This window comes from Barbatula barbatula, assembly GCF_947034865.1.
Source record: "Barbatula barbatula genome assembly, chromosome: 15".
Lineage (NCBI taxonomy): Eukaryota > Metazoa > Chordata > Actinopteri > Cypriniformes > Nemacheilidae > Barbatula > Barbatula barbatula.
The window spans coordinates 4,962,395-4,979,193 of record NC_136778.1 but is presented as its reverse complement, the minus strand read 5'-3'; the positions used below and the strand labels follow the sequence as shown (position 1 = coordinate 4,979,193).

Below are 16,799 nucleotides of genomic sequence, written 5' to 3'. Positions count from 1 at the left end.
ATGATACACCTGTTCTGGCAATGTCCCTACACTATCACTTTCTGGAAAGACCTGTCCCGATACATTACGATTAAACGTATCGCTGATTTTTCTTTGTTTTGGAAGAATGTACTGTTTGGTTTCCATGATAACCAAAATAAAAACAAGAAAGAAATATACCTAATTAATCTTTTTATCATTTTAGGGAAATATCATATTCACAAAGACAAATTTAGTCATTCTAAACCTTCTTTTATTGCTTTTGGTAAGGAGAAGGAACGGTACATCAAATCCATTTATGATTCAAGGAATAAGCTGCTAAAACCATCTTTAATGTTTTCATTTGAAATTCCCCCTGGCTCTGCTCTTGTCTACTATTTGTTGTTTTGTATTAATGACTTTATTTGTGTATTTTACTGTTTGTATCATAAAGATCTAATAAAGATTTAAAAAAAAAGTGTCCGAGTTACGTCCGCCTTGCTCTGATGTCATGCTGACGTGTGCAAAAAAACTCTCGCGACGGCGAGGCGGCTGTGTCTGATTGAGCAGTCGAGCGCAGTTGCTCTCCACCGACTGCGCTATTCAAAAGCATGATGGGAAACGACTGACTGACGACACAGCTTCATGCTCATTGGCTGAGAATGTCAACTGATACATTTTCTCTTTATTCTAAGAATAAGATTACCCATCTATTTATTTATATTTACATGCAAACTAAACAAAAACAAAACACGCCTTGTGAAGTTAATAATTAGGACATGCGTTTATTTTATATTTCTCTTCATTAGAATTCTTCCTTGTTGTAATTTTCACTTTATTCTATTGTATGTTTGTGTGAATTAATAAATCAATCCATTAAAAATATACATGCACACATAAATATATATTTTTTTTATTAATTTTTTTTATTGATGCTTAGAACAGGAACATAACAAAGGAGAAAGTATACATCACATAATATCAACCAAAAAGATAATCATATATAAATGGACTGTTTAGCCATTATGCCTCATCTCTGTGTGGTTTCATCTGAGAAGTGTCTGGGTCTTAAAACAAGGGAAGAAATTCTGAAGAACGTTTGCTACAATACAGCTTTGACCTGCGTGGTATGGAAAAATACTATGGACGTGAAATGGAGGCAGAAACCTGCTTGTTATTAAATATGACAAACATTTGTTATGACCTCTGTCTCTCAAAAGCAACTTGCTATTTACTTAATTTACCATTTGTTTATACAATCCTTGAAAATGTCTTACATGTTGTTGTGTAAGATGTTTTTTTTGGACATTATTTGACACTACATTCAGTGATTATTATTGTAACCATATTCATGTAAAAATAGTGGTGTTTCGATTACATCCACTTCGTCTGCGATAAAAAACGCGAACGCGATCTCCTCCACTGTTCACGTTTACAAGCGACAAAACAGCGAGATTCACAAAGTGTCCGACTTCAAAGGTCTTTTTTGACTCCTCCCCTTACTGCAGCCGCCTACTCTCGGCGACCTACTACATTTCAGGCGAGGCGAGGCGCATCTCAAACAAGCCTTTTCTTTGAAGTCACGTGGTGACTAGGGGACTGTGTCAGCGTTACGGTGAATGTAGATGAACGATGTAATAGACTTGCCGTATTTGATCGCTTTTATTATGGATCAATCACGCACTGAAATAAGCGTGTCTATATTTTCGGTTTTCCATTAAATAAGGGGTCCTGTGTTTTATTGGTTATTCTTGTAAAGTAATTACAGGAATCAAGGGTGGTGTAAAAACTCTGGTAGACCAATAACAACGTGTGGTATGAATCTGGACCACATCAGCACGTCAGTTCTCTAAAAAGGTAATTTATTGGCTGTTAAGGAAAACGGAAAATAGTGACACGCTTATTTTTGTATAAATTATATTTAAATAGTATTTCTGGAGTGAAAATTTGTTACACAATAAATGTATTTGTCAGCATACAAAAAATTACATTTACACAATAATCTATTTACAATTACACAAACACACACTACATATTATCATTAGTCTCATTATGGATGATTTTTGAAGCGGGTGCATAATCTGCACTGTATTCTACATCAGACGCTGCTCTTTTGATGGTAGATGGAAGCCTGTGATGGAGATCAGGACAAGCAGCTCCCACTGACCCGCCTAAAACTTCTCTGTAGATTTCCGCCGACTCCGCGGAAGGCTTCATATCGAGCACTTGACGCAAACCCTCAGCTGCCTGCTTCAGACTTTTCAAAGACTGAACAGAAAAACTGCATGTTAATGTAAACATATTACAACCATTATGACTTCCAACGATCTTGTTCACTAAAATACTTTAAAGTTTCACACATGGTCAAAGACAGAAGGTGGTGGAGTATTACAGATACCTTCATAACATCACTGGCTTGCCTGAACATTGTAGGGGCACTGGTAGCTACATTTTTCATGATAGCGTCTGTGAAAATATTGTTTAACCATTAGTGTGAATATTTTATGCTTTTAATTGAGGAAAAAAAAAAAGAGAAGGGGAGCAGACCTTGAACAGGGTCTGGCTTTATGTCCTCTGGCTTTACTGCTTGTTCATACAAACCCTAAAATGATGAATAAAGGGCAAACATATTGTGACAGTCCATTCGTATAGATGACCGTTTTGATTTCATTGGGATTTTACAATATTTAAACATCAGGGTTTTTACTGTAGGATTTGAATATGTAAAAACAAAAAGACACAAAAGACTAATATGTTTTATCATATGATGTTATGACACAGCTACAGCGTAATTTCTAGTAAAAAATATTTTAGGTTTTTCACAACACCGGGGGATATTCTGAGTTTCTAGAACTCCAAACTGAGCAATTCCTATCATCCATTTCCCATCAAATTAATGACACTGCTAACAAGACATCACGATCTAAATTTTCTTGTGACCTCTAGTGGCCAGAGCCGGGACACATAAAACAATTAACATCAACGTAAATCAATATGTAGCCCTCTTTTAAGGAAGGTATACTCTTTGTACTTACATCGAGTTTTTTATTTGTACTCTGGATAACAAAAAACAAGAAAAGAAAGAAACATGTCTCACCATGAGCTTTCTCTCCGCTCGCAATGAACGCACAACTTGGTTGCGTATTTGCTTTGGGTAGGAGCTGCGTTTCCAAGCGGTCTCCACAATCTTCTCATCCAGTATGTCATTTAACTTGTTCCCATGGTCTAAACATAAAATGGTCACATACAAACAACAGTTATAAATTTGAATATGCAAATGCATACTGTAATACATTTTGGCATAGCCTTGGTTTTAGTCGATTATACATTGAATACAGTTTAATAACCCCCAAAAAATGAAAGTAACATAAGGGAACGGCTACTGAAAAATTTATTTGCATGTTTAATATACGAGTATCCTACCCTCACAATAGTCCTCTGATGCCTCATCCCATGATAAGCCACCAATAAGTATATTTTCTTGTACTGTAAACTCAAAGTTCTGAAAGATAAATAAGACAATAAGGTGAATACATAAATAAAAACCAAGCAGCCAAATTCATCCATTATGAAAATACACTTATAAATGATATTATAACATTTGTATTTATTATAACAACAAGTACAGAAAGATCAAGGTAACGCTCTGAACCATAGTAACGTTATTGTGGAAAAATAAGTAGACTAAAAGATATTGCTATACGTGAAAGAATCTATCATAGCCCCCAGTTTCAATGAAAAAATACACTTTATCGTTTCCGCCACGATATTTAACCTCACAGTTTGTGGCATTACTGTGTAAAATCACGGAACAATTAACCATATGCAAGAATGATCAATCATGACGGTTTAGTAGACTTACGACGACCATTTCTTGCAGCAACTTGGCCTTGTCCTCTTCCGAAATTTGACATTGGCCATCTAGCAACTTCTTAAACAAGTCTTTATATTTTTCAAGGTGTTCACGAACGATGGCTTTTGATTTGACATTTACTCTAAAATCTGTCTCACGTGCACAATCTTCTTCCTCCATAACTGCCGCCTATTTTTCAAAACGTAGCCCGGAAACTGAATCGAAATGTGCTACTAGAAAATAAAACCGGACGGTAACGCGTTAGTGCAAGAAGCGTTCCGGCCTCCGCACGAACAAATGGGAAAATAGGATCAACGCAGCAAATGATGCCTTAATTACAACTACGAGACATCGAGTGAGATTGAAATGAAATTGAATGTAGAACAGAATTCAATTTTTGCATTGTTTTAATATGCCCTGAAATCATAATGGCTAGATAGTTCATTGACTGCTACAGTCACGTGTCAGCAAATGAGTTTGCACGGGTAAGAATAGCCATGGAGCCATCAAATCTATTGCAAAATTCTTATCTAATAAGATCCTCATTAAAGTCTTTATGAGTTGATCGGTCACCACTTCTTGAAAGTGTGCTAGAGTTCATAACGATACTGTGCAATATCTAGTGTTTAGGATATATTTACTTGTTTGTTTGTTTGTTAAGAATATAAAACAAATATACCCTCCGTATGAAAATCTGCAAAATCTGGGAAAACAAGTATAGTAGTTGTGGAAAGGCTGTTTAAAATTATTTACAGGAAGTGTCCCTTATCTTGACACTTTTTTGACACTCCCACAATATCTGGACCCCTTTACCTTACCTATGTCTGTATTCGCCTTATACTTGATTCCTTATTATCTTAAATAAAGATTAAAACAAAGAACATGCGATTATGTACCTTGCTTATGTGTTAACTGTAAATGTATGTAATCTGTACCATTGTTTTTAATATTAACTATTTGCACTCAGTGGGTTTGTTTTCACATTATTTGTTACAGAATACAGAAAAGAAACAGCGCTTCTGAAGAGTTACATTTTGTAACAATAATATATTTTGTATAATTAATGTGATTTTAGGCTGGATTGAAAGCCTGGGTGCAGTTATAGAGGAAATTTGAGAGAGTTATTAACTTATGCAAGTGTAAGTATGCTACACTACACTGCACATACAATGTTTCCCAACAATGTCACAGAGCTTTCAGAGATAATTTTGTTCAATGGCTCCTACTAAAAATATTTCCTGAATCTCAATATGAGCCCAATTTAGCTTTTGTAAAAGATGAACTTGCATATACATAGCTAAGAACACATAGAGTTTCAATAATATTTCATGTTTCTAGGTATCCTGGTTTTATATTCCTTTGTGTCGGCATTCCTCCTCTCCAAGGATCTGGGCAGGACTTGCATAGTATCAAGATTCAGGTGGATATAACACCACAACGAAAGGTAGTTTATGTGCTATATTATATGCTATAGATTTTCTTTTATGACCTCATGGTGATAATAAAAACATCAGCTCTGTTTTATAGGTTCTGGAACCATTCCTTCCACTGTTCCAGAAGAAGAAAGATGATATTGTTGCAGTGGGGGAGGTAAAGCATGAAAGAATGTATATATTCTTTTCTAAAATCACATTAAACAGATGCTGTTAGTGAATTAAAACAATAACATTTTAAACAAAAGATCAAATACTTACCGAACCAAAAGAAAACACAATGATTATTTTGGTTATATTGTTTACATTCCTGTTTTGACCTTGCCGTATTATTGTAACAAAGACAAAGGAACATGGAATAAACCCAATGACATGAGTTTAACACTTTAGTGTATGATAAATGTTAACCTAAACAATTAATGCAATTTTATAAAACCAATTAAACATTTATAAATCTCTAAATATTTATCAACTCTTGTTTCAATATTTGTCTGTTAACTTTAAAACTGGTTATTGCAATACGGTTTATACTTGGTCATAATTTTTCAGCGCAGATTGGTCTTGACTTCACCCCCTGCTATGCACAAATACTCAGGAGCGTGATGAACAGATAGTCTTTAAAGAGCAACTTGAAATATCAAGTCTTTAAAGAGCTACTTGAAATATCAAAAGAACTGCATTTACAAGTGTGAGTTCTGCGAAGTGTAATAAAGATTACGGTGCTTACTTTAAGAGATTACTTTTTTGCATTTTTATACTTTTGCATTCTTATCTTAAAAGGAATGTACATTCCCATTCCGCAGCCACGGTTACTATAGCCACAATGAAAGAACAAGGTAAGAGTTATCTCTGTCAGTATAATTTACACATCAATGTTCACTTTGACCTTACAATTCAAAGTTGAATGTCTTGCGTCAGTCGGGTTGTATATCTTTAGGGATTAGACAAGCATTATTGCATAAAGTTGCCATGGAAGGAGTTCAGCCTGGATTCTGCTTCTCCTCCCCCCCCCCTTCAGTCTTCAGAAAGGAACAGGTCATATAAGGATTCACATTTACTTGTCAATACAACTAACCATGCAAGTCTGCCATAAAACATGGTATAAATCGGGCACAATCCAATCTTATCCTATTCCAAATCTAATGCCAGTTGGTACAAGTTAGAACATCCTGTACATTGAATGAACACAACCGTTCAATAGGCACTGGCTAAATTTTTTCTCATGATCTCAATCTACTATAAAACTGAAATAATAGTTTGAACTGCATTTTGAAATCAAAAGTTTTTGAAATGGATGACTTGGACTGAATATTGAAGGAAAAGCATAGTGTAGTGGTATATCTAAATATGTGTCACATGGTCAGAAAAGGTTTTTATCTTCACTTATAAACCTATATTAACAAACTTTAGAGCTTTTCTCTATGACTGTGATATTTTGAAGCTACAAATACGTTTTGTATTCATTTATATACTGTACATCATTTATATATATATATATATATATATATATATATATATATATATATATATATATAATGCATACATTTAAATAAAGCACTTTGCTTTATTGCATATTGTTTGATTATAAAGCTTTATTACTGTCTGGAGAAAAACATTTGCTTTGTATTGAGCTTGATTGCAGTTCTTCACACCAGATGAGCTTTATCTGTAATAAAAAAGTACAACATATTTTACTGGTTATCTCATAAAAGAAATGTTCAATATTGTCAAAATAGTTCTTGAATTTCTGCCACCGGGAATTTCAACCTTTACAGATCCAGGGACCTCTACTCAGTTTCTCAGCTTTATAATAATAACAACATGACATTGCAAACCATTAATGTTGATTTAAATAATATATGTATTATAATAATAACAACATGACATCGCAAACCATTAATATTGATGTAAATAATAAATGTAAATTTAAAGAATAACACTTTACAAAAAGATCCCTCGGATCCCTGTTTGAAACCCCTACGGATTAAACTACTTCATACAGCTCTCTTCAAAGTGTCTTCTCTCTGGATGTCCAGTGTTGCTGCTCTCCATCCAGGAGGACCGTCGCTCCGGACTCGCCTTCTGTAGCGCGCCGAAGTCAAAGGTGTCCTGCAGGTGACCGCGGAAGTGTCGCCTTTCCGGTAGATTCCAGAACCTGCTGGTTGTTTCTACGAGACACCAGCTCTCCCTTTGCATATTCAACTCGTAAAGTTTCTCCTGCTTTGAATTTGACATGTTGTACTGTCATATCATATATCCTCAGCCGAAAGAACGCGTGGAACGAGCAGTCCCGATTATTTGGATCGCAGAAACCATGGTAACCACGGATATGCGCGTGCCTTAACAACCGGAAACGGAGTGTCGCAGCTTCTGACCCATATTAATATGGGTCAAATGTGATACTTTATGTCGTCATCGAGGTGTTCTTAAATATAAGTACTATGTTTTAAACGTGCATTAAGAACCCATGCACATGAACCATGTTTTTATTACCGTAAAAGTGTGCAAATAATAAATATGAAATAATAAAACTGACCTTTACATCACATCGTACACTACAAGCGAGTCATTCGACTCTCTCTCTAAACTAAAACTACCCTTCGAGTGTAGCTTACGTTGTGTGAGGACGGAGAAAGGAAACAGAAGGAAGGCCATGCTGGCACAGAACACGTTCATACGCAAAATATCGCCTGTTTGCCCCGCCCATCTTCAGTCTCATTGGACCAGCTATGCGTATGAAGCCACTTACTGTACTGAGTTCAGCCTACAGGATAACCCCGCCTTAACCAAATAAGAGGATGCGTACATCACGCCATCACTATCTCCAACATGCTGTAAAAGCCGGCACTGTACGGAAACGTAGCTCCGAATAAGACCTACAATCTTGATAAGATTTTATTATTTCGCGTTATTTTCAATTTTTTCTTCTTTGTTTCATACGCGTGCCGCTCCAGGAAGCGGCGAGTTGAAGCGGTACCCATGTTTCGGTTACAACCTAGCGCGTGCGTATCGGTTTGATATACATTTGGATCATAATGGTGGCGGGAGAGCTGCTCCCACTGCCCGACAGTACACCTGACGAGAGTGTCACTGTCAATGAAACGCCGTTTGGAGGAAATACGGAGGACAGGGGCTACAAGGCGATTTCCAATGGATCCGTTAATATACCCGTAGATCCCAAGGTGCTGGAGCAAGAGCTTCCACCGCCGAACGAGAAAGAAGCGATGCTACCCGGCGAACAGGACGAACCTCTGGAAACCAAACTGTATTGGAGGAGGTTCGCGGTACTGGCGGTGTTCAGCCTCTTTTCGCTCGTGAACGCCTTTCAGTGGATCCAGTACAGCATCATCACCAACATCTTCATGGACTATTATAATGTATCAAGCCAGATGATTGACTGGCTCTCCGTGGTTTATATGGTCGCGTATGTGCCTTTGATCTTCCCCGCTACGTGGCTGTTGGATAAGAAGGGGCTGAGGATGACAGTGTTACTGGGCGCCGGGCTGAACGCGGTGGGCGCGTGGGTGAAATGTGCCAGTGCGGGGCCCGACCTTTTTTGGGTTACCATGACGGCACAGATCATATGTTCGGTGGCACAGGTGTTCATTCTCGGTCTGCCCTCCAGAATCGCGTCCGTTTGGTTCGGGCCCAGTGAAGTTTCCACGGCGTGTGCCACAGCTGTGTTGGGCAATCAGGTGTGACCCTTAAATTCAACATGTCTTCATTGATAAATTAGGTTAAAAATAATATTTGCATTACCCGTTACATGTCACTACAGTTAATACTTTATTAATATAATCACAATTAGCCTCTATAAACGCTGCTGAAGAAAAAAGAAACCATTAAAGAAATTCTAAAGAGTCTAATGGTTAAAATGGGAATTGTGTTGACTTTAATGTAAATTATAATGGTTTCTCTGAGGTGATATATTGGGTTCTCCTATAATCCTATAATTGAGTCCAAAATAAACATTTCAAGAATTGATGTAATGGTTTTAATGCTAAACCACGATGGTTCATAACCGTATTTGTATTAATTTCACACATGCACAAACACAGTATTTTAGGTGTACATAGACAGTCTTTGCCTATTCGCACAGTAATGCACACTAATGTACCTGTATTACATTACTTATACGGGACACTTCACCCAAAATTCTGTCATCATTTACTTACCTTCAAGTTAAATTTGATGAACAAAATGATAAAGAAATGTGGAAGAATGCTTAGAACCAAATATATCTTGCCCCCATTGACCTTTATAGTAGGAAAAATTACTTTATAATTTCTTTGTTCTTTGAACACAAAAGAAGACATTTTGAAGAATAAAGGACAGCAAAGAGGTCCAGGGAACATATGACTACCATTCAATTTTTCCTACTATGGTAGTCAATGGGGGGCCAAATCTGTCTGGTTATAAGCATTATTCCAAATGTCTTTCTCTGTGTTCATCAGAACAAATACATTTAAGAGATTTGGAAAACTCGAAGGTGAGTAAAACATGACAGAATTGTCATTTTTGGGTGAAGTATCCCTTTAAAAGATGTATGCTAATGTGTCCATTCAATGTTTACTTCCCCGTAGCTTGGTGTAGCTATTGGTTTCTTGTTGCCACCTGTCCTGGTTCCCAATATTGCAGACGACAAAGAGCTTATGGGCCACAACATCAGCATAATGTTTTATGGCACAGCCGGAGTTTCAACTCTGCTGTTCTTTTTAACACTATTTGGTAAGCATAAATGTCTAAATCACATATAGTCAGAACTTTGTTGCAGCAAACGAGAGACAGTGAAGAAATAATGCAACAGAGGACTTTACTTTAGTTAATACTGCGTGAGTATTTTGACCAAGCGTATCATGCAAAAAACGTTATCGTTTGCATACTGTTATTAGAGTGTACAATAGAAAAAGTAAATCAATGTGTTGACGTGGGACACACTGGACAAGTATTTAGAAAAAAGTCAAACTAACACTTTATGGATGGAGAAAATTAGAGACCCTGCATATTTTATTTGCAAAGGATGTATTTGATTGTAAGAAAAACTTTAATTATAGGCAATAATTATGTTAAAAGAGTATAAAAATAATACAAGTGCAGTTAATCCTTCACAATAACTCTAAACACACTATAAGACGATATATATTTAGATATTATGTATATATTAAACCTGGTTTAGGAATGAATGTGCTGTTCTTGCATTCTTTTCAGTCATTAGGGACAGACCTCCACTGCCACCCAGCAACGCTCAAGCTGTTCTGTCCACGGGCCCAGCTGAAGATTATTCTTATAAGAAATCCATCATCAATCTCTTCAAGAACAAGCCCTTCATTTTGCTCCTCATCACGTATGGTAAAAGCACCAACTGTTCAACTCTGTGTCTGGGGCTTTATAGAGAAAAGCGCCATCAAATGAAAACATAACAATTAATATAGTAAAGTATTTAATGCTAATGTTTTCTGCATGGTCAAGTCTACAATTTTTAAAAACTTTCAGGCATTATGACGGGATCATTCTACTCGGTATCTACGCTTCTCAATCAAACGATAATCACTTACTATCCAGTAAGTGTCCTTTAATAAACTCTGCATGTATAGCCACAGAATAATATTAAGAGAACTGCCTTTAACCACCATTTCTGTATGTTTTGTGGCAATTCCAGTCCATTGTTGAATTTCAATATGCAAACTTCAAGGATGACATAAAGTCATCCAAAATCAATGTGAAAGACAGAGAACGCAAAGATGCATGAATGTTGTAAAAACAGGCTTATGCCATACCACGCAATATTCCTTTTTAAACTTCTCCAAATATGCATGTTAAAACATTAGTGTTTGTGTTGTTTGAAAATGATCTTGTTTTATTTGCAGTATTAAAGATCAGCAAACATAGCATTTTATCCTACACATTTTCTGCAAAGAAATGCAAGTAACTAATGAATAAGTTTCATTTGGAATTTGGAGGAAAAGTTGTCACTAGCGAATAAAATTAAATAAAAACATATTTGTAAATAGTTAACCGAAATTAATTTTGGCTTGGCGGCTGAATAGTTGTAGCAAACCCAGTGTGGAAGAGGGCCTGTGTATAGGTAACTGAGATCCTCCACACACAAACAACTGTACTTTTAGCATGGAAAAGAGAGCTGGCAATTGATTTATTGAGCTGGCTCTTGCAGTCCACTAGCCACTTTTCTGCATGCCTGGTACTCATGAAGAGTCCAAAATGCTGGTGAGCATCGCCTGGTCTTTGTCTGAATATTCTGCAGGCTTTCCCACCAGGCTTAGTATGTATGGGGACTGGGGCACACACCATGTGACATTTCTTACTGTTTTTCCTTCTCTTATAGAATGTCTTGCTGACAAATGTAGACAATGCAAAAATGTACGATTAGGTCTGTAGTAGGGATGCACCGAAATGAAAATTCTTGGCCGAATAAAAATGAAACACTTGATACCGAACACAACATGGCGTCTATATCTTGCATTTTCATACACTAAAACATGTGAAGAGTAAACTAACATTCTGAGTAAATTAATTTGTTACATCACTAATAAAGTAATTCAAAATAAACATAATTGACTCCTTAAACAGTTCTCCTTCTGGGGTTATTCCCAATGTCTGCAGGGATCATTTGAAGGGAAATCTATTGGGAAAAGTATATACTGATATTAGAAAGCTTTTATATTACTGCATACTTCATTTTAACGCAGACTTTTTTGGTAAGGCTCTCTCTCTCTCTCTGCGCTGGTTGCTGCTTGATCATATCACACTTTTTTTGCTATTTTGGGTTGCCGAACATTCGGTGCATCCCTAGTCTGTAGGTGCTGCTATAATCTTGATATCAAAACTTGCTGAAGTACACTAATTCTAGCATTTTAAGGACAGTTAATGAAATTTACTTGTTTTGAACTCTGAAGCTCTCTGCTCTATATTTTTAGCATCTTCCTACCTATTTGTTTTGGCTTGTCGAATGAAATATGTCTGAGTATTGCATTGTACATTGTAGAATATAACTTTTAAACTCTTTTACATTTTAGAACCAGGAGTTAAATGCAGGTAGAATTGGCTTGACTTTGGTGGTGGCTGGAATGGTGGGCTCCATACTCTGTGGACTCTGGCTGGATCGTACTAAAATGTACAAGTATGTGTGTCAAGTCTACTCATGGAAATCATTCTTCCAGTGTTTTTATTTCATTTTACTAGAAATGGCTTTGATGGCACTCATATACGTGTCGGATTTTCATGATAAGTAGCTGCTAAACTCTGTAACTTATTTTAATGGTATACAAATTTGTCACTTTCAATTAACTTTCCATTTTTTTACTCTATTTAGAATGACAACATTGATTGTCTACATTTTGTCCTTCATTGGAATGCTGGTGTTCACATTCACTCTGAACTTAGAAAATCTGCTCGTGGTCTTCTTCACCTCTGGAGTCCTGGGGTATGTCTGCATGAGCCCTTTTTGTAATAAACAAACACATGGATCGTTTGTCAGACAGTTTATAAAGGGATGATTTTGATACTATTTTTATTTTATTAATTATTACATGTTATTAGAGCACCATTTTTAAACAACCATTTAAAGCATTCTAATAGGAGGTTCATGATGAAGTGTTTTCCATTGTCTAAGTTGTGTTCTTAAAGCCATAGCAGGTGTCAGTAGTTGAACTTTCTTAAATTACTCTATTAAACATGTTTGTACATGCTGTATGTTTAATTTCTTCGTACTGTATGTCAAATGTAAAATGACTGTTCCACCTGGTAGATCCGTATATCTCATCATCTAAATCATCATCTTTCATGTTTGACAGGTTTTTCATGACCGGATATCTTCCCATTGGATTTGAATTTGGTGTCGAAATCACATACCCGGAACCTGAGGGGACGTCTTCAGGTCTTCTGAACGCATTTGCACAGGTAAAATATATGCACATACAAGACTCTCAGTCAGTGGTTATACATTTTGATGTATTTTATTTCATTTTCGTTTGTCTGTCAGCTGCCGGCATTTTACTTTCGTTTGATTGTTTGTTTATTTTATTAGAAGTTTGTGTTACGTTTGCCGGTTCCCGCCTCCTTCCTTTCTTTTATTGAATGTTGTTACATTCTCCTTGAGAGATGCGAGATCACTTACATCACCGGCCTCACTGTACCTGGTTGAAAACGGCCCTTTTTTTGTAACTGTCGATAGTAGAGGGGTCCAATGTGGGTTTCTTAAGTAGGGGCATGACCTGGGCCTGTTTAAATCTGGATGGAAAAGTGCCGGTGAGCAGGGAGGCGTTGATGATGGGTGTGACTGTGCTGGAAAGGGCCTGGAGGAGATGGGAGGAGATCGGGCAGCTTAAATGCACTTATCGTCGTTTGAACTCGCCTTCTCGATTAGCTAAACAAAGCCTGAACAACTTGAACAGCGATCAACTAGCTCTGTGCTTTTAAGTGCAAAACTATAATGTCTAGCCATAACGAGCGGTTAATGCCAACTTAATGTGACTTCAGTAACACAGTACCCAACGGAAGAAAAACACCTTAGCACTCGGTTAACAAGTAGGTTAAATAAACAATCACAAATAATCTTAACTAACAACAGGCAACAGTCTAGGCAACAGCTAAAACAAAGTAACAAAGTAAATAGCAGACTTACGCACTACTTTCAAAGCCGAAATACAATCGGCAGAAGTAAAAAGCTAACACAATGCTATAAACAGACCACAAAGGTCACTCAATATTAACGTCACAACCACCAAGCCTCCGACGACTCTCTCAAACTTTATTAAAAATGTGTTCCCTGCTAAGTAAGTACTCTGTTAATTAAACGTGCTCTTACGTTTTAAGAGATTTGTGCCACGTTGCATTATTTGTGAGCTTTATATGCGCAATGACATCTAACGTTCCCACCAAATGAAGTAGTCACTTTTAGCAACTGCCGTTTCTAAGACACAATAAGGCTTTTTCCCTATTCCTGCCAGACAGGTTCACATTCTAACCGAATGAACCATGCATTGTAAAAAAATAGACTGTTATTCTGCTGTATCTTTCATTTTAGGTGTTTGGCATCATTTTTACTCTCATTCAAGGACAACTCACCACAGAGTACGGCCCATTCATCGGAAACATTTTCTTGTGTGGATGGATCTTTCTGGGCATCATTTTAACAGGTTACTTTTGTTATTTAGAGGACATCTGTTAATCTCTTACTGATCAGCTTTTAAGTTAACATGCAATATAAAAGTATCTTCTTGTTTTTACAGCTTTGATTAAATCAGACCTCAAAAGACACAACGTCAACATGGGCAACATTAACAAAGGCCAAGCTGTAAGTCCATCTTATTTTATGCGTTTTTGGTTGTTAAACTCACAAAGGCCAGTGTTCTTTTAATCACTGATGTCTTTTGTGAACTAAGTATGAGAAACAGAGACAGGCTGAAGAAGACGTACTGTATCTGATCATTTGATTTCAGTGACTTAAGTTTATAGTTAGTTTACAAAGCAAGATCAAAGTTAAAAGGGACAACTGCCAAGCAATGAGAGAGATGAACAACGCTCATCAAAAAGGGAATATTCATTATTCAGTGCTATGGTTAAAATCAAGTTTATAAAATATGAAAATAAAATGCATTCAGACTTTTTATAGAATATTTTATAAAAATTATTTTGAACATTGTATAGTATAAAAACAGAGACACAGCTACAATGGTAGATATATAATAGATATATAATCTATTTTACAAAATAATTTGAGTGTTTATTTGCCATATGGGATATAAAAATGTCAGGTTTTAATAAAAGTTTCAGGTTTTAATAAAGATGTGTTTTTCTCCCTCAAAGGTGCCCACTGCACCACCCTATGAGAAGGGATCCGTTGCTGTCAAACAAGTATCCTCTAGCAACGAGACCTCGATATAAATGTTAATAAAAAGCACATGAAACATCACAACAACAGATTATGGACTCTCCTGAGACTACTTGAAATTGTATTTTTGCCGTAATGTAATAATGGTCAGTATTGTACAACATTTCAAGAACTGTGGACCAAATATGGGATCTGGTAACATGGCTGGTAATGCCCATATGCACCATCCTGTTTGTGTGTTAAAAACAGCACAGTACATTATATATGAATGTGTGTTCTGTCACAAATGACCTGTCTCGAATGTGCCCCTGTGGATATCTGTTGTTCATTTCTAATATCTACAAATGCATTAGAACACATCTGCTAGTAACATTTCTAGTCTAGGTTGCCATGAATGCTCAACTGAAAATGCTGCACAGTGAAGTGCATGGAACTGCTTAGTGAAGGAAATCATCAAAACAAAACACTGAAGTCATTTCAAGTGCTTATGCAACTAAACCACTTTTAAGGGTTTAAACCGTTGCAGTTAGGCATTCACATCTTGACCATACTGATTTAATTGGTTTAAAGATAGCACATACTGCACAAGAGTTTAAAGAATGTGTTTTAGTGCTACATAAAGAAAGTAACTTGTTTAGGTATGATTGTGGTTTATTTTAAGTGTGGTAGAAAAAAGCACTCTTGTTATTTTATTTTGAAGCATTTGATAACCTTTGCTTTCTATTGCTAATTTTTGTATTGTAAATGCATATTTATTAAGAAATGCCTTTTTGTCATTATAGTCTTTTATATTTAGTAATTCTTGGTTTGAATTTTTACTGTTTCTGTACAGTAGGATTTTTGCTTGATAAAAGCAGCTGTGTAACTGATTGCCACAAAGGATGCTGGGAAATACATACAAGTACAAAAACTTCTGGTATTGAACATTACACTGGAGGAAAACGTGTTTCATGGATCCATCATTGCTGTAAATAATAAATGTGTGGATCATGCATTTGTCCTGGGAGGATAACCAATGCAAAATTGGATGTTGAAAAGTAATTGGACATGTCAAATAGTGCAGAATTACAGAACAGTGGTTCACATTTTTTATTTTAGAACTCTAGCGCCCTCTTGTGATCACACGGAATAAATAAAAATTGAATTTCATCCATTCAAGATTGCAATACAATCATGTCCATTTATTTTGTGCCTTCTAGTTTTTATTGAAGTAAAAACGATTTTAATAGTATAACAGCAGGAAAAAACGATTGCATTTCTTTAGACCCCAACAGAGGATTCTAATATTTTACAAAGTATTTTATGTTTTGTTCGCTTTCTTTGTAGAAAGTCCACTCAAATGTATTATCACGAAAACAATAAAACAAAGCAAGAGGTAAATTATTTATTTTCTCGTTGGGACCTTAAGAATGTCTAACGCTTATAAATCTAAAAATAAATGTTTATTTGAAAAAGTAAAAATGTAGAAAGTTTTCTGTTATGTTTAAGGTTAGGGGAATATCCAATTTCTATAGTAGCCTATAATAATCAGTACTACGGAAAGTCCCTACAAAAAATAGGAACCCAACATTTGTGTGCGTGTGTGTGTGTGTATTTAAATCAAAGGTTGCATCTATTAACTTCGCACAGTGAACTAAAATGATGAACAAAGATTATAAACTATATTGCCCGTTGCATTTGCAAAGTGTTACCATTCATTTATAGT

General features: G+C 36.1%; 3 protein-coding genes across 3 annotated transcripts; 1 reads left to right on the top strand and 2 right to left on the bottom strand.

The window, feature by feature from the left end:
• Nucleotides 1–889: 889 nt before the first annotated feature.
• On the bottom strand, nt 890–4,194 carry nsl1 (NSL1 component of MIS12 kinetochore complex). The gene is made up of 6 exons (XM_079475051.1): nt 3,821–4,194; nt 3,382–3,460; nt 3,056–3,183; nt 2,506–2,560; nt 2,357–2,424; nt 890–2,226 (listed from the first exon to the last, which is right to left on the bottom strand). Exons 1-6 carry the CDS (start codon nt 3,989–3,991, stop codon nt 1,987–1,989), a joined length of 741 nt encoding a protein of 246 aa, XP_079331177.1. The 5' UTR covers nt 3,992–4,194; the 3' UTR covers nt 890–1,986.
• A 2,629-nt stretch (nt 4,195–6,823) lies between these two features.
• spata45 (spermatogenesis associated 45) lies at nt 6,824–7,836 on the bottom strand. The gene is made up of 2 exons (XM_079474949.1): nt 7,245–7,836; nt 6,824–6,910 (listed from the first exon to the last, which is right to left on the bottom strand). The coding sequence occupies exons 1-2, from the start codon at nt 7,477–7,479 to the stop codon at nt 6,891–6,893; spliced, it is 255 nt and encodes an 84-aa protein (XP_079331075.1). The 5' UTR covers nt 7,480–7,836; the 3' UTR covers nt 6,824–6,890.
• A 169-nt stretch (nt 7,837–8,005) lies between these two features.
• On the top strand, nt 8,006–16,475 carry flvcr1 (FLVCR choline and heme transporter 1). Its single transcript, XM_079474948.1, has 10 exons — nt 8,006–8,939; nt 9,828–9,972; nt 10,453–10,593; nt 10,738–10,805; nt 12,279–12,382; nt 12,575–12,685; nt 13,056–13,161; nt 14,288–14,399; nt 14,493–14,557; nt 15,070–16,475. Exons 1-10 carry the CDS (start codon nt 8,280–8,282, stop codon nt 15,145–15,147), a joined length of 1,590 nt encoding a protein of 529 aa, XP_079331074.1. The 5' UTR covers nt 8,006–8,279; the 3' UTR covers nt 15,148–16,475.
• The last annotated feature ends 324 nt before the right edge of the window (nt 16,476–16,799 follow it).

Coding starts and splice junctions, on each gene's coding strand:
- nsl1 (XM_079475051.1), bottom strand. CDS start 3,991: ATGGAGGAAGAAGATTGTGCACGTGAGACAGATTTTAGAGTAAATGTC. Junction 2,425..2,505: donor AAAGCCAGACCCTGTTCAAG/GTCTGCTCCCCT, acceptor ATATTTTCACAG/ACGCTATCATGAAAAATGTA. Junction 2,227..2,356: donor AAGCCAGTGATGTTATGAAG/GTATCTGTAATA, acceptor TTTTCTGTTCAG/TCTTTGAAAAGTCTGAAGCA.
- spata45 (XM_079474949.1), bottom strand. CDS start 7,479: ATGTCAAATTCAAAGCAGGAGAAACTTTACGAGTTGAATATGCAAAGG. Junction 6,911..7,244: donor AAGACACTTTGAAGAGAGCT/GTATGAAGTAGT, acceptor TTTTTATTACAG/ATAAAGCTCATCTGGTGTGA.
- flvcr1 (XM_079474948.1), top strand. CDS start 8,280: ATGGTGGCGGGAGAGCTGCTCCCACTGCCCGACAGTACACCTGACGAG. Junction 8,940..9,827: donor CAGCTGTGTTGGGCAATCAG/GTGTGACCCTTA, acceptor ACTTCCCCGTAG/CTTGGTGTAGCTATTGGTTT. Junction 14,400..14,492: donor TCTGGGCATCATTTTAACAG/GTTACTTTTGTT, acceptor TTGTTTTTACAG/CTTTGATTAAATCAGACCTC.